Source organism: Eulemur rufifrons, chromosome 2 (assembly GCF_041146395.1).
Source record: "Eulemur rufifrons isolate Redbay chromosome 2, OSU_ERuf_1, whole genome shotgun sequence".
NCBI classification, from domain to species: domain Eukaryota; kingdom Metazoa; phylum Chordata; class Mammalia; order Primates; family Lemuridae; genus Eulemur; species Eulemur rufifrons.
Window position 1 is genome coordinate 48,550,766 of NC_090984.1, and position 26,546 is coordinate 48,577,311.

At 35.3% G+C, this 26,546-nt stretch overlaps 1 protein-coding gene across 1 annotated transcript in view; it reads left to right on the forward strand.

The window, feature by feature from the left end:
* Window positions 1–26,546, forward strand: part of UBR1 (ubiquitin protein ligase E3 component n-recognin 1) — a 121,591-nt gene that overhangs the window by 36,787 nt on the left and 58,258 nt on the right. Inside the window, exons 7-21 of the mRNA XM_069484359.1 lie at window positions 4–66; window positions 337–460; window positions 819–926; window positions 1,838–1,926; window positions 5,235–5,333; window positions 6,271–6,428; window positions 11,535–11,634; window positions 12,218–12,346; window positions 15,907–16,087; window positions 18,156–18,217; window positions 18,499–18,609; window positions 19,362–19,427; window positions 19,665–19,766; window positions 22,219–22,282; window positions 24,966–25,090. Of these exons, the coding sequence (XP_069340460.1) occupies window positions 4–66; window positions 337–460; window positions 819–926; window positions 1,838–1,926; window positions 5,235–5,333; window positions 6,271–6,428; window positions 11,535–11,634; window positions 12,218–12,346; window positions 15,907–16,087; window positions 18,156–18,217; window positions 18,499–18,609; window positions 19,362–19,427; window positions 19,665–19,766; window positions 22,219–22,282; window positions 24,966–25,090 (1,581 nt within the window). The remainder of the gene's footprint in view (window positions 1–3; window positions 67–336; window positions 461–818; window positions 927–1,837; window positions 1,927–5,234; window positions 5,334–6,270; window positions 6,429–11,534; window positions 11,635–12,217; window positions 12,347–15,906; window positions 16,088–18,155; window positions 18,218–18,498; window positions 18,610–19,361; window positions 19,428–19,664; window positions 19,767–22,218; window positions 22,283–24,965; window positions 25,091–26,546) is intronic.

Genomic DNA, 26,546 nt, shown 5'->3' on the forward strand with positions numbered 1-26,546 from the left:
TAGGGTCGCCGGGCTGTTAAAGCAGGTGCTTATTCTGCTTGCCAGGAAGCAAAGGAAGATATAAAGGTAACTTTCTGAATTAGGGACAAAAAGAGAATTTTAAGAGAAATGTTCATTATGGGAGCCCAAGTAGAGTGATGAGAGTGATCATATTGTTGAAGTGCTTTGACATCCTAAGTAAAGAGAGGATTGGGGCACTTAGATACAGAGATTAGAACTGGCAGGGTTATGTGAGTTATGTGACTTTTTTTTTTTTTTTGAAGGATAGATCACTTATATAAAAGCAAAATTTAAATACTAGTTTCTTATTTTTTTCAATATTCCCTTCATTTGTAGAGTCATTCAGAAAATGTCTCTCAACATCCACTTCATGTAGAAGTGTTACACTCTGAGGTTATGGCTCATCAGAAATTTGCTTTGCGTCTTGGCTCTTGGATGAACAAAATTATGAGCTATTCAAGTAAGCATATAGCCAATTTTTTTATTTCTAATAAAGTACTATGTTCTTTATAGCCACAAATTTTAAAATGTTGAGTACAAAATAAATTTTCCTTTTTGGTTTATACATTTTGATTGAGTTTCAAGATTGCATTTCAAATGCATAATGTAGGATTCTATTTCAGATGTATAATATCATAGATTATTATTTCAAATATAGTATCAAATAATATCTTTTATTGGCTCTTGAATCTTTGATGTTGACACAATTATTCTTGGCATGAAGTGTGGAAGATTAATGTTAGTCTTTTCACATAGGTAATGTACGTTTCGGAGCAATATTATAAGAATAAAAATTATGTGACTTCTTTTGTTTGTAGGTGACTTTAGGCAGATCTTTTGCCAAGCATGCCTTAGGGAAGAACCTGGCTCTGAGAATCCCTGTCTCATAAGTAGGTTAATGCTTTGGGATGCAAAGCTTTATAAAGGTAAGTAGACCTTTGTTTATGCTGCTTGCCAGGAAATGAGGGAAGGTTATGACCTTAAAGGGGAGCTGTAATCTCTTTTGTTTATTAAATTAGTTATTAAATCTGTTATCTTGATTGTTAAGATATTATATGTGAAGGTAAAGTTTAACCTCTCCATATGGTGTTAAAACCCAGGGATGGTGCCTTTTTTTTTGAGACAGAGTCTTGCTCTGTTGCTCCAGCTAGAGTGCAGAGGCATCATCAAGCTCTTGAGGTCAAGTGATCCTTCTGCCTCAGCCTCTCAAGTAGCTGGGACTATAGGCACATACCATCATACCTGGCTAAATTTTTATTTTTTGGTAGAGACAGAGTCTTGGTCTTGCTTAGGCTGGTCTTGAACTCCTGACCTCAAGTGATCCTCCTACCTGGGCCTCCCACAGTGCTAGGATTACAGGCATGAGCCACTGCGCCCGGCCAGTTGCTTTTTAATTAGAGTGTCTTTTCAGGCCAGTCAAAAGAGTATATATGTATATATATATTCATGTAGTACCATTATTAAAGCTATGTTAGTTTTCATTTTCAAAATCTAAATAAAGAATAAAAAGTAAAAGTTCAGAGAAAGGCTAAAGGTATGAAGAAGGAAGAGTACATAGTAAGAGTAGTTTTGAGTGAAATAGAGTGAAAAAAGAATGAAAATGAGAGGATAAAATGAAGTGGTGGTAGGAGTGCAGAAAAAGGAAAGGCAATATATATGTATTTTAAATTCTAGCTACTAATGCAATAAATGCTTTTCATATTTGAGTCTTTGAGGTCTATTAGCATGTGAAATATTTTCATAATATTCTGCAACTTCTAATAGCTGGAATGTTTTTTGTTTTTTACCTTGGTGATTTCCCCTCACCACCACCTCCTGCCCCCAAAATGATGTATAGGTGCCCGTAAGATCCTTCATGAATTGATCTTCAGCAGTTTTTTTATGGAAATGGAATACAAAAAACTCTTTGCTATGGAATTTGTAAAGGTAATTGCTCTTTATAAATAGATACCAATAAATAGAAATAGAAGGCAGTTTTTATCAATGAAATAGTATAAATACAGAGATCATTATGAATCAAAATAATTGTATTTTATGATTTATTTCTTTGTCAAAGTTCATTATTTTATGTAACATAAATATTTTCACAGATGACATTTCATAGTATGGAAACAGCAGTCTTGGAAAGGAAATGCATGGAAAATGACCTATTTGCCTAGATAGAGCACATTCACATATGCATTTATTCTTCCTAATCATTTATTTGCGTGGTAGTAAAATTATAACAGGAGTAAAAGTGATTGATAAGAATAGATAGCACACTTCATCTTAGCCGAAGGGCTGAGAAACAGAAGTAACTAAGTGAAAGGAATAGCACAAAAGAGGAACAAATATACATGCTAAAGAGAGACAGGGATTAGGTGGCCAAGATTTACACTTAACTGTTTGAGACTAAAATACAAGGGTTAAACTTACAGCTTTTTAATGTTTTTTTATTGATCTATTATATATCTCTTGTTGTGTCTGTTTGTCTACGAAGTTAGATTGCAGGGTTACACAAAACAGGGACTTCTTTGAATCTTATACTTTGCCTCATACAGAGGTATCCAATAAATACTTGTTGATTTCCTTGAATTTTGAGTTGCATACAATTCTGTAAGACTTAAGACATATATAAGACCCAGGATGGAACTGGAAGCAGAGAGAGAAATAATAATTGTCGTAAGCAAATGACACTGGGATAAAATACCTGCATTCCCTGGATTTTATATGTAGATTGTTAAAAGTGACTAAGACTTTTGGTGTGCATCTTATCCTTCATAGGTGATGGCAACTGAAATGTCAACTCTATTCTTCTAAAACTCTTTTTTTAAATTTAATTTAATTTAATTTTTTTTTGAGACAGAGTCTCACTCTGTTGCCCGGGCTAGAGTACTGTGGCGTCAGCCTAGCTCACAGCAACCTCAAACTCCTGGGCTCAAGCGATCCTCCTGCCTTAGCCTCCCGAGTAGCTGGGACTATAGACAGGCATGCACCACCATGCCTGACTAATTTTTTCTATACATATTTTTAGTTGTCCATATAATTTCTTTCTATTTTTAGTAGAGACGGGGTCTTGCTCTTGCTCAGGCTGGTCTTGGACTCCTGAGCTCAAACAATCCACCCGCCTCAGCCTCCCAGAGTGCTAGGATTACAGGTGTGAGCCACCACGCCCGGCCTTCTAAAACACTTTAAAGATAGAATATTGGACCATATGTGTGATCTGAAATAAAATTTTGTTTTCTTATACAAAAGCTAATCTCCCTACCTAGATATTTTTTTGTATGCCATTGTTACCTCTTAATGTGTGTAGGCATTCTGGAGGATAAAATTAAATATGTGGGTCAAGTATCCAACTCTGTGCTTGATAGATGCTTGATACATGACTGGCTATGTTATTATTGTTCTCCCAGTGTATCAGAGCTGATTTTCAACTTTTATGTACCAGTATGGATAGGAAGTTATTTGCAGCCAGCATGCATTCTATTTAAGGCTGCTGCACAAAAATCAAATCGCGGTGGATAACAGACTTAAACCTTAGGCGTGATACAATCAGAATTCTAGAAGAAAATGTAAGAAAGACTCTTACAGACATTGGCCTAGGCAAAGAATTTATGAAGAAGACCCCCAAGGCAATCACAGCAGCAACAAAAATAAATGAATGGGACATGATTAAATTAAAAAGCTTCTGCACAGCCAAAGAAACAGTCACGAGAATAAACAGACCACCTACAGAATGGGAAAAAATTTTTGCATACTACACATCAGATAAAGGACTGATAACAAGAATCTATTTAGAACTCAGGAAAATCAGCAAGAAAAAATCAAGTAACCCTATCAAAAAGTGGGCAAATGACATGAATAGAAACTTCTCGAAAGAAGATATAAGAATGGCTAACAAACATATGAAAAAATGCTCAACATCCCTAATCATCAGAGAAATGCAAATCAAAACCACAATGAGATATCACTTAACCCCAGTGAGAATGGCCTTTATCAAAAAAACCCAAAACAACACATGTTGGCGTGGGTGCGGAGAGACAGGAACACTCATACACTGCTGGTGGGACTGCAAACTAGTGCAACCCCTGTGGAAAGCATTATGGAGGTATCTTAAACAGATTCAAGTAGACCTGCCATTTGACCCAGCAATCCCATTACTGGGCATATACCCAAAGGAAAAAAGGTCATTCTTTAACAAAGACACATGTACCCGAATGTTTATAGCAGCACAATTCACAATAGCAAAGATGTGGAAGCAACCCAAATGCCCATCAATACATGATTGGATTAGTAAGCTGTGGTATATGTATACCATGGAATATTACTCAGCTATAAGGAATGATGAAGATACAACATCTCTATGGTTCTCCTGGAGAGAATTGGAACCCATTATATTAAGTGAAGTATCCCAAGAATGGAAAAACAAGCATCACATGTACTCACCAGAAAATTGGTTCCCCTGATCATCACCTAAATACACATCTGGGAACAACACCAATTGGATGTCAGACTGAGGTGGGGGGTGGGGGAGGGGATGGGGGTATGCTTACACAATGAGTGCATTGTGCACCGTTTGGGGAGTGGTAACACTTGAAGGTGCTGACTCGGGAAGGGGGGGTGGGGAAGGGAGGGATATATACCTATATGATGGGTGCAATGCGCACGACCTGGGAAACAGACACGTCTGGAGCTCTGGCTTGCGGGGAAAGGCGGAACAGGAGCAATGTATGTAACCTGAAATTCTGTATCCCCCATAACAAGATGAAATAAAAAAAAAAAAAAAAGGCTGCATTCAATATGATTGGTTGATTTTCTGGGTTATATTAATTATTAAATACTTTGAATATATCCCTTGACCTATACCATTGGAGTAGAAGCTGCTAAAGTTTTCCCCAGATTCTGTTTGGAGAAAGGATAAACTCACCATTGCAGTTCTCTGTGATTTTTAACTCAGTGTGTGTATGTGTGTGTGTGTGTGCGCGCGCGTGCGAGAGAGAAAAAGAGAGAGAGAGAGAGAATATTTTAACAGTTCTGACTTCCAACTCTGCCAGATTGGATAGCTGAATTCATATTTGGTCTTTTGTTTGTTATTCTCTTTCTAAGATATTTTTATTGATCGTGCTCTTGCCTTAATAAATAGGAATTATATTGTCATCTTATAGATAGAAACAAACTTGCAGCAGTTATTAAAATTAAGATTTTAAAATTTTTTAGTAGTTATTCATAATTGAATCTTTGCTTATATATTTTAGTATTATAAACAGCTGCAGAAAGACTATATCAGTGATGATCATGACAGAAGTATTTCTGTAACTGCACTCTCAGTTCAGATGTTTACTGTTCCTACTCTGGTATGTATTATTTCTGTTCAGTCTTTCTAAGTAAAACTTGTTTTGCTTTGTAAGAATTTCACTTAATGTTGAATTAAATGAAAACAATCACTTAAAATCACTAAGTTGGGCTATTTTTATTTGGAAAATTGAATAAAACTTCAGTAGTATCTGCATGTGAATAATACTTTAGTGGCAACCAAGGACTAGGTAACTAGGCACTGCCTTTGCCCAAATGTCCTGATCCCGGCAGATGATACCCAGAGCTAGTTTCTCATTTTCTGGAGTAACTTAGGAGCACTGCCTTTTCAATACCAAAACTAATTTTTTTTTTTTTTTAACAAAAGAATTTTTTTTTTTTTTTTACAAAAGAATATTTTCTTCTTTAGTTATTGTTGTGGGGAGGGGAATAGATAAAGATAAAATTAAGATGCAGGGGGGTGTGCCTGTCAAACATTTGTGTGAGATGGTGCCACATAAGCCTGGGAGGAGAGCGAAAGATTCTGTTTCCTTTTTGTACTACTTGTTTTCCTGCTTCATTTAGATAGTTTGGTTAACTCTTTCTACTCTCCCTTTTCGAAAGGCCAGCGAAAAGGATAGGAAGAGAATTTGGATTAGGGTGAAGGGGAGATTCCAGCATAGACAGTAATGTGATAAAAGCCATGAAGTATATCTTTGTTCTACTTTGCTCATTGTGTGATTACTGATGATAAACATCTGTCTAGATTACCTGTATAATGGGCTTGGTGTGTCTAGATACATGTTTTCCAGTTACTGAGAAGTAGGAAATTTTTATTTTTAGAATATAACTTCTTAGTAATAGTTGCTGTTCTATGAGACTAAGGACTATGTTTAACAACATTTATTAAAAATGTCTTACCAATCAAATGAATGAATAAAGTAAGTTCGTACTATGATGAATTAATGCTAAAGACAATATTCTTGAAATATTCTGCAGGCTCGACATCTTATTGAAGAGCAGAATGTTATCTCTGTTATTACTGAAACTCTGCTAGAAGTTTTACCTGAGTACTTGGACAGGAACAATAAATTCAACTTCCAGGGCTATAGCCAGGACAAACTGGGCAGAGTATATGCAGTAATATGTGACCTAAAGTAAGTTGCAGAAGTCAAAAGGTGAAGGCACCTGTTAAACACAGTGTGTTTATTTGCTCTGTCTTATAAGTAAACATCTGATCCTTTTGGTTATTTAGGATTCTCTTTATAATGATGGCAAGTACAAAGAGCTGTTACTGCCTCATGTTAATGACTGTCTTGACTGAAGGTTTCTTATTGAGCTGTAAAACCAGGTTAATAAAGAAGGTACAGGCCGGGCGCGGTGGCTCGTGCCTGTAATCCTAGCACTCTGGGAGGCCGAGGCGGGTGGATCGTTTGAGCTCAGGAGTTTGAGACCAGCCTGAGCAAGAGCGAGACCCTGTGTCTACTAAAAAAAAAAAAAAAAAAATACAGAGAAATTATATGGACAACTAAAAATATATACAGAAAAAATTAGCCGGGCATGGTGGCGCATGCTTGTAGTCCCAGCTACTTGAGAGTCTGAGGCAGGAGGATTGCTTGAGCCCAGGTATTTGAGGTAGCTGTGAGCTAGGCTGACGCCACGGCACTCAAGCCCAGGCAACAGAGTAAGACTCTGTCTCAAAAAAAAAAAAAAAAAAAAAAAAAAAAAAGAAGAAGATACTGAGGAGAAGCCTATCACAGGAACTTGGGGTCTCCTGGGGATTACCAAGTGAATCTCCACTGTAATTACCATACCTTGCACTCACTTGCACTCGCATACCTTATTTGTTTCCTTCTTATATAGTCTCTTTGTGGATAGTTTCGGATGATCTGCTTCTTTTTTTTTTTTTTTTGAGACAGAGTCTCACTTTGTTGCCCGAGCTAGAGTGCCATGATATCAGCCTAGCTCACAGCAACCTCAAACTCCTGGGCTCAAGCAATCCTTCAGCCTCAGCCTCCCAAGGAGCTGGGACTACAGGCATGCGCCACCATGCCCGGCTAATTTTTCCTATATATTTTTAGTTGTCCAGCTAATTTCTTTCTATTTTTAGTAGAGACGTGGTCTCGCTCTTGCTCAGGCTGGTCTTGAACTCCTGAGCTTAAAGGATCCACCTGCCTCGGCCTCCCAGAGTGCTAGGATTACAGGCGTGAACCACTGCATCTGGCCTCAGATGATCTGTTGATGTAAATTTCTTTTTAAGTCGCTTTTTTGATCTGGACGTGGTGGCTCATGCCTGTAATCCTAGCACTCTGGGAGACCTAGGCGGGAGGATTGCTTGAGCTCAGAAGTTTGAGACCAGCCTGAGCAAGAGCAAGACCCTGTCTTTACTAAAAATAGAAAGAAAATTAGCTGGACAACTAAAAATAGAAAAAAAATTGGCTGGGCATGGTGGCGCATGCCTGTAGTCCCAGCTATTTGGGAGGCTGAGGTAGGAGGATCTCTTGAGCCCAGGAGTTTGAGGCTGCTGTGAGCTAGGCTGATGCCACAGCACTCTAACACAGGCAAGAGAGCGAGACTGTCTCAAGGAAAAAAAAAAAAAAAAAAAAAAGCCAAAATAAATCCCTTTTTCATGTACAGTCGGCCCTCCATATCCATGGATTCTATATCTGGATTCAGCCACCTGTGGATCAAAAATATTTGATAAAAAAATTGTCTTTACTGAACATGTACAGACTTTTTTCTTGTTACTATTTTCTAAACAACATAGCATAACAACTATTTACTTAGCATTCACATTGTATTAGGTATATAAGTAATCTAGAAATGATTTAAAATATACAGGAGGATGTGAAAATACTGTGCCATTTGTATCAGGAACTTGAGCATCTGTGGATTTTGGTATTCATGGGAGGACTTGGAACCAATCCCCCATGGATACCAAGGATGACTATATATACCAATTTATTGATGTTCATCAGAAGTTTCTTCATTAAGTTTTTCTCCCTGAAGAAGTTTGAGAGTTTCTTTTTAAGCTAAAGTTGGAATCACATGATAGATTACATTTGGGATCATTGGACCTAAAAGAAATAAGTTTCCATTTATTTTAGATATAGATGGTGAAATTGTTAATATAAGGGTTAAGACAGATCAACTATTTAATAAAGCATAGACTTCAAAAATTACTTTTAAGAATATATTAAGACAAAATAGAGCTCCAAGGTATATAATTATTTCTAGTCCTAGGGAAAAAAATTACTCTAATTTTATCCACTTCTAGTGACCAACAGAGGGATGGAAACAAATACATTCCCAATCCAACTTAGAAATAATTTAGTCTTTTTAAAAAGTAGACTTGACAGATTTCTGGAACTATGCAGTGGATCCTTGATATTACTGAAGGAAATGTTTTAAGACCTTTTCAGATTCCTCAATTTCTAGATATAATTATGGCATAGAACTCTTTCTTTAAAGTTCAGCAAATTGTTATATCTTCAGTATAAGTAGAGATGGTGGGTGAATTCAGTTAGAAATAACCACAAATACTTAATGTATTTAATGTATTTTCTTTTTCTTTCTCTCTCTCTCTCTCTCTCTTTTTCTCTTCTCTCTCTCTCTCTCGTATTTATTTATTTAATTTTTTTTTTTTTTTTTTTTTTAATAGAGACAGGGTCTCACTCTTGCTCAAGCTGGTCTCGATACTCCTGAGCTCGAGCGATCCTCCCGCCTCAGCTTCCCAGAGTGCTAGGATTACAGACATGAACCACCATACCTGGCCTCAAAATTTGTTTTATATACTCTAGCTTTATACTCTACTTATTTGACTGTACCTCAGCATGAAATAAGTTTGTTGATGCTAGTATACCTCTGTTCACTGTTCAGCCTGCCTCAGGAAATTTTCATTCTCTCAAAGCAACACATTCCAACTTTGGGTAGCCTCTTCTCACTGTTAGAAAGTTGCTTATTGTATCTTGAACTCTGTTTTTTGTAGCTTTCATTTTCTGGTTCTAGCTCTCCCATTGTCCTTTCAGAACAACTGCAATTCTCATTTAACTTGAAGAAGTATTAATATTTAAAACAATTGTATCTGCCAAGTCTTTTCTAGGTTAAATTGCATTCATTTCTTTAACTGTTCCCATTTCATACTGTTTAAAATTCCTTCTAAATTATTGTCCTTCTCTACTGAACCTGTTCCAGTTGAACGTGTACCATTCATGTGCCAAGAGATGAACACAGTACTCCAACTGAGGTCTGCCTAGTAATGCATAGAAGGGAAGGATTACTACCTTCCTTTTTCCAAATAATATACCTCTGTTAATTTAGTTGTCATTTGCTCTGGGAGGTATCTGATGGGAATAATTTGTTTCTCAGTTGCTAATTTATTATGGAAATAAAACTTAAAAAGATATGCAGTTGAACCTTGGTTCTATTAAAGAACAATAATATTATCCTTTTATTACTCTAACCTGTTCCTGTGTTCCATTTCTGAAAAGTATAACATGCTCTTAAACCAAATCAATCCCTGTCCATATCTTTCTCCCTCTTCTCCCATTGCTTTTGCCACCGATTTTTATCTACAGACTCCTTTTCCTTTCCTTTCCTTTCCTTCCTTACTCTTTTATTTCTTCCTATCCCTTATATCTTCTTTACTTGCTGGGTTGACTACAGAGGTCACTTATGAACTATGTGAGATCACTAGAAATGTAAATTCTCTTCAGTGAATGCAGGTCTGATTAGAGCCCAAGATTTGCATTTCTGAAGAATACCCAGGTGATGCTGATGCTGCTGGTTGGTGGGCCATACTTTTGAGTAGCAGTGCTCTAGAAAACAACCAGACTTTGATGATATTTGTGCATTGTGACAGATTTTAAACTTTAGTCGTTTTTACCTTTACCTTAAAAGAAAGATTTAGATGGTACTTAGCATATTTTGAAGTTATTTTCTTGATAAAAGTTCTGATGATTGTATTTTTAATGTACATTTACAATGTTAATGGATATCTAAAGAGTGGCAATAATTATACCACAATCTCTATTATCTGTATGATTCAAAAAATTTTTTTTCCTGTATTTGTTGCCTTGTCTTTTATGTTCCTACATTACTTCCTTTGTACATTTTTTTTAGTGCTTAACATTGGATTACAGCATCCACTATGTGTATCCGTTTTCCCTACCACTCTTTGAACTTAGGACAGCGTGTATCTTGTTCATGTTTGTGCTTCTAATACCTGGTACATAACAGGAATTTATTTTGATTGGTAAAATGCAAAATAATTTTTAATACTTGTTAATGATTACTTCCTGAGAAGTCATTCCTTTTTTTTTTCTTTTTTTTTCATCCTCTCTTCCTCTTTCTCTCCCTCCCTCCTTCCTTCCTTCCTTCTTTCCTTTCTTTCTTTTAATAAACAGGGACTCACTCTGTCACCCATGCTGGAGTGCAGTGGCCTAATTATAGCTCATTGTAACCTTGACCTCTTGGGTTTACGTGATCCTCCCACCTTAGATTCGCAAGTAGCTGGGACTACAGGCACAGGGACTACACCTGGCTAATAATTTTTTGTAGAGACAGGTTCTTACTGTGTTGCCCAGGCTGGTCTCAAACTCTTGGTCTCAAATGATCCCCCCTCCTCAGACTTCCAAAGTGCTGGGATTTTAGGCATGAGGCACCATGCCCAGCTGAGAAGTCATTTCATAATAAACTTTGTTTCCACTGGATATGTCTTTAGAGCCAAAGGAAATATTGATCTTACAAATTGTAGGCTAAAATGAGTCTGTTTATGTCTTGAAACTAGTACATCCTAACGTGTAAGCCAAGCTGCATAGGTGCTTATATCCTTCTCCCAGAGTCTGGGTTATGGAAATCTGGAGGTAGAAAATCTTTTCTAAATCTCCTGAGGCTGAAAGGCTGTCAGCTGGCTCTTTGGGTGATGAGTATGAACAGTCTTAGGAAATCTGTACTGTGCTTGTCCAGAGTTAGCTGTGACAGGCTAGTTTGGTTCTAGGTTCACTTAATCAGACTAACCTATGAGGGGACATTGTGTGGAGAGTCAAGCTTTGCTTGATATCTGCCTCTTGCAGAGCATTCACGTTTTGCTGGTTGTATTTAAAATAAAGCAGAATAAATAATTCTAGCTCTACCCAAAGCTTCTAATTATTATAAGAAATTAGAATCTATAATTTTGATAAAATAACATTGTGTATAATCTTAAGAACCTTAAAATTATCTCATAGGAAAGTAAAATCTTTCTTTCTTTCTTGAAATGATAGGTATATCTTGATCAGCAAGCCCACAATATGGACAGAAAGATTAAGAATGCAGTTCCTTGAAGGTTTTCGATCTTTTTTGAAGATTCTTACCTGTATGCAGGTATGATAATTCTTCAGTGCATTGGTAAGAGTAGTGTTTAAGAAATTTAATTCTAGTTTTTTCTTCTTCCTTTCTAAAGCAAATTGTGCTTTTAATATGAAAAAGAATTTATTTAGCAAGGTAGAAATAATAAGGTTTAAACATTGAATTAACTGATCCTACTTTAATAGATCTTTCTATTAGTTTACTACTGCCATTACTGTTAATGTTTATTGAATGCTTACTGTGTGACAAATGTGTAGTAAGCACTTTATATGCATTATCTCTTTTGAGCCTTATTGCAATCTTAGAGGTAATTACTATTATTATTCTCATTTTACATATAAGGGAATTAAAGTCTAGAAATAATTTGCCTGGGATCACACAGCTAGAAATCCTGGACAGCTGGGATTTGCAGTCAAATCTTCTACCTCTGAGCTATACTTCCAAGAGCTGGGATTTGAACCCCTGTAGTCTGACCCAGTATACCAACATGTTAAAATGTTACACATACATGAATGTGAATCCTGACAATTTTATATTTTGCCAGTAGAGCAAAGAAAGAGGGCGATATAGCTATATGTTGACCAATATTTTTTTGCAGGGAATGGAAGAAATCAGAAGACAGGTTGGGCAACACATTGAAGTTGATCCTGACTGGGAGGCTGCCATTGCTATACAGATGCAGTTGAAGAATATTTTACTTATGTTCCAAGAGTGGTGTGCTTGTGATGTAAGTAAAATTTGTCTGTGGGTCCAGTGCCTTTTTAAGTTCTTTAGTGATTATTAATAGTCGTTTTATGTCACAGCTTCCTTGATGTAAAGTTTTATTATTTATAGTAGTTTCTCACATATTTGAATTTGTCTTATTAAATTTAGGAGGAAAATCTAGTCTTTTACACTTGATTAGAAAAATGTAACCCATAGTAATTTTGCGTATTTGGGAGAATAGCAGAGTTTAAAATATATGTGTGTATATATATATATATATATATATATATAACTGTTCATACACACATTTATTTACTTGAAAATGAATATTAATAATATCATTTGAACCACATAGGTTTTTTGGTTTGTTTTTGGAGACAGGGTCCCACTCTGTCACCCAGGCTGGAATACAGTGACACGATCATAGCTCAGTGTAATCTCAAACTCCTGGGCTCAGGCAATCTTCCTGCCTCAGCCTCCCAAGTAGTTAGGACTACTTGCGTAAGCCACCATGCTGAAGAATATTTTATTTCTACCACTTAATTAAAAAATTTTTTTTTGGTACAAACGGGCTTTTGCTGTGTTGCCCAGGCTGGTCTCAAACTCAAGTGATCCTCCCTTCTCAACCTCTGAAAGGTGCTGTGATTATAGGCATGAGCCACCATGCCTGGCCCCACAGAGAGTTTTAAATATTCCAAGAATGGAGTGGATATTTAATTATATGTGTTAAACAATTAAGAAAATTAATCTCAAAATATAGAACCGTTTTTCCTTAAGCAACAATTGTAGACCGTAACTTTCTTTAAACACACAATCCTACCCCAGATTCCCTTAAAGGAAAATGACCTTATTTATTTATTTTCTCAAAAAATTGATATCTCAATCAAATTTCCTTCATATTTTCCAGTTTATCAGTAGCTGTCACCATAATCTATTCACTAAGTTTTTCTGTATCTTTACTGTTGGTCTCCTCATTTTTGTCTCTTTTTTTTCCTAAAAGTAACGCCTCTTCTTGAAAAGGAGCAATTGAAAAAAGAAACTAAAAATAATAAAAGTAATGCCTCTTCCTAGGCTCTGGGTCTCAACTTATATTACTTTTTTCTGGAGTTTGCTTTCTCAATTGTTTCCACTTTGGTTTCCTAGTCTTTTACTCAACTGCCTGTAAACATAACAGGACTCTCCTATCTTTAAAAACAACAATAATGAAAGTCCCCTACTTGTCTTTGCTACCTCTGTAAACTAGGTTCTCTCTTTTTTCTTCTTCCCTTCTACTACTCGCAATTGGTCACAGGTTCAGAGAGGCAGTCATACTCACAGACACAATAGACTTTAATCTAGCACTGTAGCTTTATAGAACAATAAGCACAGGAAATATTGTCCAACAAGTACGGCACATATTTTTTGGCATCCCTCATCTTTATGGAGGGTATGCACAATTGTCAGGAGATGGGATTAAAGTGTGTATTTTTCATCTTGACATTTCCCAAACCTTCTGAAGTCATCTGCATTTAATATCTTCACTCTTTAGCGCCTTATACTTCTTTAGAGTCTGGAATCAGCCCTTACTAATTGACAAGAACTACATTTAGAATAAAATCTCAAAGGATCCATTTAGTAGCCAAATTTAGAAGTCCTTTCTTAATCTGCATCTTCCTTGAATTCTCTGTAGCATTGTATTCTGTTGAGTACCTTAATCTTCTTGAAACGTTCTTTCCTTATGATTTTCATAAACCTGTATTATCCTAATATTTCCATTCTCAATTACCCATTTTAATCAATGATTGACTTTTTTCCATTACCTTTGCCTGCTAAACAAGACATTCCCCAATATTCTCTTCTCTTCTGTTACAGAAAAATGCTTTCACAAATACGTCTTCCCAATCGTTTGTGATTCTTTTCTTTGCCCTCTTAGGGCAATTAGTTTGTATCATTTACATGATACTTATAATTTTTTACTTTGTGTGTATGTGTGTATATATTATATTCTTTTCTCTTTTATTTCTACCACTTAATTAAAACCTCATAGGAATCACTTTCCTAAGCTATAGTATCACTTCTGTTTGTGTGCCAGACATTCCTCCTCAGTTCTTACGCTTATATTTCCAGCTCAGAATATTTTAAATTGATTTGTTATCATTTCGTTTCATTTCCAACTTGCATTTTCTTATCTTCACTTCCCTTCTTCTGTTAATGACACTACTATTAATAGATTCACCCATACAGGAAATCTCAGAGCCACTGTATTCTGTGTGTTCAATATTAACAGATGCTTTGAGGGGGAAAAAAGTTCTGAGTTCATGTAAGATTGGGAAATGACAATTAGGCTGAACAAAATCAAAGAGGGTTGTTTTTTTTTTTAAGCTACTACACTTCTAAAACCCTTTAATTTGTCATTATTCTAATTTCTAAGGATGTCCCCCAAATCTTTTTGACCATGGAGTTCCCTTTTCAAGATAAAATCATCAGTGTAAGAAACACTGTTGTAAGAGAGTTGCCTTTGACTCTTCTCTCTTAATGCCATACTCACCTGGATTTGATTCATCTTTATCCCAAAGTTATTTTATAATCCTAACTTATTTTCTATGTGTTCAATTTTTGTCATCCTGTCTCACCCTAGTTCAGACCCTTATCACCTTACACCTTTATAGTAATCTTCCTATTGGTTTCCTTGTGTCCTAACTTCATCCTCTCTTATCTATCTTTGGTGATACAAATTAATTACTTTTTAATTTTTTAATTTTTTTTTTTTTTATTTTTGGTAGAGACAGGGTCTCACTATGTCGCCCAGGCTGGAGTACAGTGGTATCATCATAGCTCACTGCAACCTCAAACTCCTAGGCTCCAGTGATCCTCCTGCCTCAGCCTCCTGAGTAGCTGGGATTACAGGCACACACCACCACACCCAGCTAATTTTTAAATTTTTTTGTAGAGATGGGGTCTCGCTATGTTGCCCAGGCTGGTCTTGAACTCCTGGCCTCAAAGTGATCCTCCTACCTCAGCCCCCCAAAGTGAGCCACCACACTTGGCAGTGATGCACATTAATTCTTGAAGCAGTGTGTTGACTACAGTATTACCCTTCAGATGCCATCAGTGTATTCACATGACAATGCCAGGGCCTATTTTCAATTCAAATGCTTTTTAATTCCATCCATAAATCCTTTGATTTATCTAGTTTTTAATCCTCTCTACTGCCTGAACAGGAGACCTATTTTCCCTTATTTTGCGGTTTATTCCATATCTCTGCTTAAAAGGCTACCTTCTCATCTTTCTCCCTACTTAAATTTTACTATTATTTTAGTGCCTAAAGCTGCTTTCACAAACATGTCTCCCCAAAGATTCTTTGTTTTTGCCCTCTAAGAGCAATTAGTTTGTACCATTTACATAGTACTTACAATTTTTCACTTTGATTGTCTAAGTATATATGTATATATCTTATATTTTCTACTGGTTTGCAGATCCAGTGGAGATGGCCCTAGTAATACATAGAAAAATTTTGCACTCATATTTAGTAAATGTGTATTGAATGATGAGTAGTAAAGTAGACAACTTGTCGACTTATTTGAATTTTTATTTTCCTTTTAGGAAGAACTCTTACTTGTGGCGTATAAAGAATGCCACAAAGCTGTGATGAGGTGCAGTACAAGTTTCATATGTGGTAGCAAGACAATAGTGCAATTGTGTGGTCATAGTTTGGAGACTAAGTCCTACAGAGTATCTGAGGATCTTGTAAGCATACATCTGCCACTCTCCAGGACTCTTGCTGGTGAGTGTTTGGTTTTTGCTTATTGCATGTTTTTATTAGCTCTGTTTTCTGGATATTCAAAGTAGTAGTATAATTTCTATTTTTCTTTTGTGCTCAGTATGTACAGACATACTTAGGTCAGATACTGCAGTTAAGGGCTGTCACTTCCTTCAAGGAACTATAGCCAGAACATCTATGTAAGGATGCTTGTTTACCTGCATGTTTTATCTGGGTCAGCTAATAGATCCTTAGAGTATACACTTAAGGACTAACATGGTAACTCATTTCCCACCCAAATTCAAATATAAAATCTTGTTGCTGGTTTTTAACCCCCTCCAATCTGCCCAGTTTCATTAGTGTATTGTCTGTATCATTGTTCCTTTGCTACCAAAAAGAAGAAATCATAGATTTTCTTTAATACAAATCTTTAATTTGCACTCCATGTAAATTGGCCTTTCATCGGTCACGTTTTTTCTTTTTTAACAACTTTATTGAGGTGTATATTTTTACATTTTTAATTGTTATAAAATATACATAACAAATTCACCATTTTAATCATTTTTAGGTGTACAGTTCAGTGGCATTAAACACATTCACATTGTTATGCAACCTCCACCACCATCCATCTCTAGTACTTTTTCATCTTTCAAAAAATGAAACTTCCAAAATAAAATATAATAATATTATAACTGAATAATAGCTCCCTGTTTCCTCCTCCCTGCAGTCCCTGGCAACCACCAACTCTAACTTTCTGTCTCTGTGAATTTGACTGCTCTAGGTACCTGGTATAAGTAGAAACATATACATAGTGTCTGTCCTTTTGTGAATGACTTATTTCACTTAGCAAAATGTCCTCAAGGTTTATGTTGCAGTATGCCTTAGAATTTCCTTCCTTTTTAAGGCTGAATAATACTCCATTGTATGTTTATACCACATTTCGTTCATCCATTCATCCATTGTTGGACACCTGGATTGCTTCCACCTTTTGGGTATTGTGAAAAATGGCTGTTATGAACATGAACATACAAATATGTTCTCCTTTCAGTTTTTTGGGGTATATACTCAGATATGGTATTTCTGGATCTATGGAAATTCTTCGTTTCATTTTTTGAGAAACCACTATATTGTTTTCTATAGTGGCTACACCATTTTACATTCCCACCAGCAGTGCACAAGAATTCCAGTTTCTTTGCATCCTTGCCAGCACTTGTTATGCCAATATTGTTATTAATATTTTCTAGTTTTTTGATAATAGCCATTCTAATGGATGTGAATTGGTATCTCCTTATGGTTTTGATTTGCATTTCCTAAATGACTAGTGATTTTGAACATCTTTTCTTATGCTTGTTGGCTGTTTGTATATGTTCTTTGGAGAAATGTCTATTCAAGTGCTTTGCCCATTTTTTAATGGAGTTATTTTTTTGCTGTTCAGTTGTAGGAGTTCTTTATATATTCTGGACAGAACTGCTTTTCAGATATATGATTTGCAGATATTTTTTCCCATCTGAGGGTTGCCCTTTTACTCTGTCGATAGTGTCCTTTGATACACAAGAGTTTTTGATATAATACTGTTTATTTTTTCTTTTGTTGCCTGTATTTTTGGTGTCATATCCAAAAGCTCTATCAGATCCAATGCTATGAAACCTTTTCCCTATGTTTTCTTTTAAGAGTTTTATTTTATAGTTTTAGCACCTTTGTTTAGGTCTTTGATCCATTTTAAGTTAATGTTTGTATATGGTATAATTGAAGTCATGTGATTTTATATTCTTCTATTTTTATTTTAAAAATACTTAGATTAATTTTCCTTTTTTTGATGCTTCGCTAAGAGCAGAGTAAACATATTATAAGAGGCAGCATATTATTTTTATATAATGTATGAGCGCACCTTTTACAGTGTAGGACTTTAAGTGTGTTAATAATATTGTTTCGAAATTAGAAATCAAAAGTCTGCATTCTAGAGTATCATTTCTAAACTCAGTAAACGTACATTTAAATCACACGAGTTTTCAAACTTGATGAGTTAACTAGTCAGCAAATTTAATGGGTTTAATTTCTTTTTTTTTTCCTCTCTTTTTCTTTTTAATTTTAGGTCTTCACGTGCGTTTAAGTAGGCTAGGTGCTATTTCAAGACTGCATGAATTTGTGCCTTTTGTAAGTGACTCTACTAATTGTTGATTTGCTTATGTTCTATTTCTATACACCTCTTAGTTGATGGGAAGAAAGATATTTTGAAATCCACCTGAGTAATTCCTATTTAGTAATTTTACATCTACGTATGGTACATTGAAATCTGAATCACAGAGACTTGAAAGTCAGCTACCTCAAATCCTTCTGTTTTATAGATGAGACAGCTGGTGAATGTGTAGTGTCATAACCTTAAAACATATCCAGTCCTTGTGAGAAATAATGAAATTGACCTCACTCTGTTTCAGGAGGACTTTCAAATAGAGGTACTGGTGGAATATCCTTTGCGTTGTCTGGTATTGGTTGCCCAGGTTGTTGCTGAGATGTGGCGAAGAAATGGGCTCTCTCTCATTAGCCAGGTATGGCAGGGTCTAATATTCACATTTGTGAATGTGTTTATTTTATGATGTTTTTTCTTTTATATAGTTTTACCTTATATCCTGAGATTTTGCAGAGTATTTTCTTCTATTCTCTTATATAAACTCTTAGAAATGAAAGTTCTAGGGACCATATAGACATTTCTCCTTTTAACCTATTTACCATTTATTCCATTTGAATTATAAGAAACTAGTGTGCTTAGGTGAAAACCGGTGGTACCACCAGAAGCCTCCTCATTAACATAGCTCTTTTCTGAAGATTACCTTACATAGAGGCCTTTAGTCTTCCCACCATTTGTCTTAATCAAAGGCCACCGTATGATTTTTCCTTCTGTTTTACAGCAAATACAGAGAAGTGCTTTTCCTAAAAGGTGGGGAAGTAGGACTTTTAAAGTTACCACTTGAAAGAGAAATGGTGTTAATGATTGAGCATAGAAATTGGTTTACTTTTATTGAAGTAGATATTTTAAACTTGGGGGAAATAAATTATTTTGTTACACATATTGAGAATAATAACTAATATAGAGCATTTTTAACTCTAAAGTGTTTTCATGCCATATTTCTTCACTTCATCCTCACAATTCCCTTAAAATGATTCATAGATTTACAACATATTTTTTTGCCACTAAAGAAGGATTTCTAGCTTAGAGAAAATTTTAAGAATAGGTTTTGTTGGAAATTTTGCTTGAAATAAAATACTTCTTTTAGTATCTGTTCTACCTTCTATTTTATAGGTGTTTTATTACCAAGATGTCAAGTGCAGAGAAGAAATGTATGATAAAGATATCATCATGCTTCAGGTACCTATTTAAGTTGTTTATGATATTTAATCCTGTTATATTCCTTGTCAGAAGATACTGTAATTATTTTCAATTTAAATTTTCCTCACGGTTCTGTGAACATGACATCATAAAAATTGAAGAGTCTACTAAATTATCTTCTGCAAACTTACTTTATCATTTTATGACAGTCCTACAAGAGACAAAATGCTTCTCCATTTAATACACAAGAAGTAAGATGTTGGATTTCTTTCACAGATTGGCGCATCTCTAATGGATCCCAACAAGTTCCTGTTACTGGTACTTCAGAGGTATGAACTTGCTGATGCTTTTAGCAAGACCATATCTACAAAAGACCAGGTAAGCAACAGAAACTGATATGTGAATTAATTCCAAAGAAAATACTATTGTTACTATTTTAGTCATATTTTAAAAGTTTGTTTCTTAATTATATATCTGTAAATCACATGTAGCTTGCATATATTAATATATACACACACATATAATCTTTTTACTCTAGAAAAATTAGAATATATAGATTAAAAAAGAGAAAAATAAATGAAACACTACCTCCTGGAAATGATCACTTTTTTTTTTGGGGAGACAAGGTCTCTCTCTGTTGCTCAGGCTGAAGTGCAGTGGTGCGATCATAGCTTATGCAGATTCAAACTCCTAGGCTCAAGCGATCCTCCTCTCTCATCCTCCCTAGTAGCTGGGACTACAGGTGCATGCTACCATGCCTGGCCAATTTATTTTTTATTTTTTGTTGGAATGAGATCACTTTGTTGCCCAGGGTAGACTCGAACTCCTGGCCTCAAGCAATACTCCTGCCTTAGCCTCCCAAAGTGCTAGGATTATAGGCATGAGCCACTGTGCCTGGCTAAAATGATCACTTTTAAAGTTTTAGTGTCTTGTTTGTTTTTATGTTTTTTTAATTTTTATTTATTTAAATAAAAAATTGTATCATTCTGTGTGTGCTGTTTTATAATCTTCCTGTGTTTAACAAAATATTGTGATAGGTTTTTTTTCTTATCAAATACGTTTTTTACATTGTCTTTTTTTTTTGAGACAGGGTCTCGCTCCGTCACCCAGGCTAGAGTGCTGTGGTGCCAGCCTAGCTCATAGCAACCTTAAACTCCTAGGCTCAAGCATTCCTCCTGCCTCAGCCTCCCAAGTAGCTGGGACTATAAGTGCACTACCATTGCTGGGCTAATTTTTTCTATTTTTAGTAGAGATGGGGTCTTGCTTTTGCTCAGGCTGGTCTCAAACTCCTAAGTTCAAGTGTCCTCCCGCCTTGGCCTCCCAGACTGCTAGGATTGCAGGTGTGAGCCACTGCGCCCGGCCTACATTATCATTTTTAATAACTGTATAGTATTCCACTCTATGAATGTATTATACTTTAGTTGCCTATTACCAAAGAGGTTTTTCTAGTTTTTTGGTATTAAAAACATCTATACCTCAATGTTTAAACATTTGTTTAATTATTTTGTTAAGATAAATTATTAGAAGTGAATTTGTTGGATAAAACAGACTGCTCTTTCTTAAGGCTCTTAATACATACTGTCATACTGCTCTCAGAAAAGTTGTATCTATTTAAGCTGTGTCATGCAATACATACATCTGTAATGGCACTGGTATTTTTAATCTTTGTTGTCTCATAGGTGAAAAGATGATATTTTAGCTTGCATTTTTTTAATCAATGAAGTTAACCATGTTTTCATTTATATTGACCTTTTTTTTCTTTTTGACAGTGAGTTATCTGTTCTTGCCCTTTACCCTTCTTCTGTTTTTATAAAAGCTCTTTGTTTAAAAAGGATATTAATTCTTTTTTTTTTTTTTTTTTTTTTGTTGAGACAGAGTCTCACTTTGTTGCCCAGGCTAGAGTGAGTGCCGTGGCGTCAGCTTAGCTCACAGCAACCTCAGACTCCTCGGCTTAAGCGATCCTACTGCCTCAGCCTCCCGAGTAGCTGGGACTACAGGCATGCGCCACTATGCCCGGCTAATTTTTTCTATATAGATTTTTAGTTGTCCATATAATGTCTTTCTATTTTTAGTAGAGACGGGGTCTCGCTCAGGCTGGTCTCGAACTCCTGACCTTGAGCAATCCACCCGCCTCGGCCTCCCAGAGTGCTAGGATTACAGGCGTGAGCCACCGCGCCCGGCCGATATTAATTCTTTATTTTTATTTGTTACATTTTTTACAATTCCTAACTTGTCTCTTGGTGTTTTGTCACATTTTTATTGTTTTAATATTTGAAGTACTAGCTTATAAAGTAGCCTTTGACTACTTTGAATTCATGAAATCAGATTATTTTATTCTTTCAAATTAGAAGTCACTTGCAAAGGGCCCGTAAGTAGGATTTAAAATACAAAGCAAATTTTTAGTTGTATTTTATACTTAGTGAAAATGTATATTTGATTTGATATAATTCTTAAATAAGGGCTGTGTTAGGGAAGGGTACTCTCACTGTAACTGTTGGGTATCTACTTTGTCACTAACCCATGTAAGGTGGAAGCCAATAATGGAGGAAAAGTTAAAGCTTAGAATTAGTTTGTTGATTTAAGACTATATGAGGGATAATGGTAATGAAAACAATGACAATATTTAATAATTGAGTTCTTATCATGTGCCAGATATTGTGAAACTTGTTGAATTTGTTATCAAACAAGAGAACTGTTCTTCATAACTATCTGTGCTGTGTTCTGAAAGAAAATACTGGACTGGATGGCCCATGAGTCTGATCCAGAAATGCATGTTTTATAGAGTCTTTTGGTTCTTATATAACTAATTTATTCTTTTTCAATTCTGTAGGATTTGATTAAACAATGTAATACATTGATAGAAGAAATGCTTCAGGTCCTCATCTATATTGTGGGTAAGATTAAAACAGAATGTTTTGAAATAGAACATGGGTTACTTTTTAGAGATAACATTTAGAATATAATTGGCCATTTCATCCCTTTCAAATACAGCATTTAGGAACCCACCTTTGAAAAAGCATAGATTTTACATTTTTATTTTTTGATGCCCGATTTGTAAATGCCTGGACTTGTTTGGAGGTCTAGGATATAATTAACCCAGACAGTAATGTAGATGAAAAAATCTTACTTATTTAGTGCTAAAAATTATATATATATGAAATTTTAAACATAAGATAGGTATAAGTAAAATATATTTTCATTGTGTCATTCTCTTGAATTACTTTGTGCAAATATTGACCATGCTTATTTAGCTTTGTTAAGGTTACTTAGGGAAGGGGAAAGGGTTCTTTGACAGAAATAATACTTATCAAGATATTATGACATTGACCCATAGAAATGTGTTTTATAATTCAACTGAAATTAAGATAACTATTCCTTACAGAAACACTAGATTCTACCCTATTAAGTACAATATTTATTGTATAAAATAATATACAGTATATAAGTTGATTGAATATATTGCTATATAATATATCATAATCTTTTAATTTTACCAGCTAGGCTCATCCATTGCCATCATCTTGTTCTTGACTTCTCATTCTGGCTTTTGGTATTTATTGTAGACACTGTTTTGTTTTAGTAATTCCTGGTGAGGATTCTAGCCATTAGCTAAGTCTGTAAACATGGGTTCATTTTACTTGTTTGTGAAAGAGCGAGTTGCTGAACTAGCTGCTTGTCTCAGCAGAAAGTGTAGTAAGCCTTTATTGCTAAGTAAGACTTAAATTTTCCAGGCTGCTAACTCTTCCTGTCCAGAATATACTAGTAAGAGACTGATGGGAAAAAATGGGCAAATCGAAAATGTGTAAAATATTTTGAAGTTGATTATGGACTTTATTAAATTATAAAAACTTGAGGGAAATTTTTATATTTGTCCTTAGAATATTATATGAAGAATTTCTAATATTGTGGTATATTTTTGCCTTTTTATTTTGACTATTTTACTGTAGCTACTCTTATTTTAGTGTTTTTGTGTTTACCCGAATTTATGGGGTTTTTCCTTCCTTGTAATTTGATTTTTAGTTAATACTTGCTATATTCCTGAGTGTAAATTCATTAGTTTTAGGAGTCAAAATTTTTTATTTTAAAAAACTATAATCTCTGCTCTGGTTTCTCTTCAGATCGTATAAATCTTTTGCCTTTTAAAAAACTATAATCTCTGATTTTATAATGGAAAAAAACATTAAGAAGTAGAAAAATATCTGGATTAGGAAATAGAAGGTCTAGTCTTGACCTTGCTATCAACTATCAAGAGTATGCCATTTATATTCTTTGGGCCTCAGAGTCCTGATTTGTACAATGTGGAGGTAATCTACATGATCTCTAAGGTTTATTCTAGCACTAAAATTCTAGGGGATACTGTTTTTGGTGAAAAAATATGAAAATAACAAAATTCTTTATAAATGCAAAGAGGAACAAGTCTGTTAGAAAAGAATTCACTTGGCTGGGCGCGGTGGCTCACGCCTGTAATCCTAGCACTCTGGGAGGCCGAGGCGGGTGGATCGCTCAAGGTCAGGAGTTCGAGACCAGCCTGAGCGAGACCCCGTCTCTACTAAAAATAGAAAGACATTATATGGACAACTAAAAATCTATATAGAAAAAATTAGCCGGGCATGGTGGCTCATGCCTGTAGTCCCAGCTACTCGGGAGGCTGAGGCAGTAGGATCGCTTGAGCCCAGGAGTTTGAGGTTGCTGTGAGCTAGGCTGACGCCATGGCACTCACTCTAGCCTGGGCAACAAAGTGAGACTCTGTCTCAACAAAAAAAAAAAAAAAAAAAAAAAAAAAGAAAAGAATTCACTTAACAAAAAGTCATTCTTTGGCAAATTTGTAGAATTCAACAAATCTCTCAGGCAAGAGGTTTCTTTCTTTGTGACTCTCTTGTAGATATCATAGGACTTTGTGTAGATACCGTAATGCTGAAAATCAGTGGTGACATAGGCCAGACATAAGCCTTTTTGAGGCTAGGGAAATTAGATGCTGTTAATACCAATGAAGTTCCCATACTTAATTTAGCTATTTTCTCTCTCCGTTTGATAGTTTTTTGTAATGAAAAATGGAAACCTGACCTTGTGGGCATTTCACAGGACTTACCACTCCCCAATCATATTATTGTTCTGTCATTTAACCCATAAAAACATTAAGTATTTTGTTTTTCAGTTTTCACTTTGTTGTTTTTTAAATAATAAGTAGAGACAAAATTGAAGCTATTCAGTGATGGCCACTGCTCATTCAGATGCCATCTGCCATGTTTTGTGGATTAGAAACACATGCTAATTTAATTGAGGGGCCTTGTTTATAATGTGTATGTGTCTGTATACGTATATGTATGTGTGTGTGTTTGTATGTGTGTAAGTTAAAACAAAGCCTGGATTCTCTTTCAGGTGACTTCAGTTTTCTCCCTCTGTCTTTCAACAAATAAACTCTTATTCAGATTTGGGAACATGTTCAAATAATTTTTGGTCTTTCTCTTATAGACTTACTTTAATGCAATTTTTGGTATGTAAGTGCTCCTGGTTGGGGAGAGATTTAAACAGAAAGCAATTAATTATTCTACTTTTTCTTTTCATTATTTGTATTAGGAGAGCGTTATGTACCTGGAGTGGGAAATGTGACCAAAGAAGAGGTCACAATGAGAGAAATTATTCACTTGCTTTGCATTGAACCCATGCCACACAGTGCCATTGCCAAAAATTTACCTGAGAATGTAAGTCCATTTTTTTCTTTTTTCTCTATTCACCTCAAGGTGGAATAGTTTTTTCTTTTTCTTTAATTGGAAGCTACTTCAAAATTTTAGGAAAATTTGTTGAGCAAAAACCTCTATATTATGACCTTACAGGTATAAAGCAATTACCATTCATCCTTTAGTGCTGTAAATTTTAATTCTGGTAGGAACTCCTTGACTTTTTGTTTACTTTAAAATAAGATTTCTCCAGAGGAAAAGAAGTGTCTGCCTGAAATGCTGACACTGAGTGGTGTGTTAATCTGGGTCTTTTGAAAAGCAAATCTCATGACAAAACATTAAGATTTTATTAAAGAAAATGGTGAGGGAGCTGGGAAAGGCTAGGGGACCCATCAGTTTATGGTGCAAGTCTGATTCCCAGTGAAATAAGAGGGAAGGATGGTTAAATACAAGCATTCCAGACTGCTAGGCTTTGGCACCTTCACATGTCTCCCAGAATGAGCCTGCATTAGTATCTTTGCTTTGCTCATTGTCTGGGAACAGCAGGTGAAAAGCTTGGCCTTGGTGTAACCAGAGCTCAGCAATTGAAGCATGTGGTCATGTACGCTTCCTGTGATTAAAGATCTGAAAGGTGCATTCTCATGGCTGTCACCAGGTAGTATTTTTGTTTTCTTATATACAGATACTGAAATAATAGTCCTAAAGATTATCAATCTCATATTTTTTCCTCTGAGATATGAATTAGAAAAATGATTCTTAAAAAAGAATTATACTTATCTGTGCTATCAAGGCTTTCCAGAGAGATACACTAGGTATAAACTTTGACTATTGGTAATTCCCTCCACCCTCAAATTATTTGTATCTTCTTCTAGTTTCATTGTTGACTGATTCTCAAAGTGCAGTCATTTGGCTTATTACCTTCATAATTTTTACATATCTATCTACCAATTTTATTATTACATTTTAATATCAACTCACATTTTCCTTAGCATCTTTCTAAGTAGTAATATCTGTGAAATAGTAGGCTTGACATTCTAGATCATTTTTTCCCTGATGCATATTAAAACAAGTCAATAACTATTTTTGATATATATAACCTTGTGACACCTAAAATAATTTCACATGCCACTAGTAATATGCACACTATACTTTATGCACACTATACTTTGCAAAATAAAAACACTTTAGGGCATTCTGTCACTTTTTGCTGCTTACCATGAGTACATTTTTAAAAACAGGAAGTTAAATTTCTTAATTTTTACAAGGCTATAGGAGTCTGTGAGCTTACTGTAGTAGCTTAACTAGGTTCTTATCCTGATTTTTAAATGACTTCATAAAAAAATAGTGTTCCAATGTTAAGGAAAAGTTCAGGCCAAGCAGGAAAAAAGCTATTACAATTGCAAAAGGTAGAATACATTAGGACATCTAGATATGTGTTTTTTGTAGATTACTGTAGATTGTTGTAGATTACTAGTTGGAT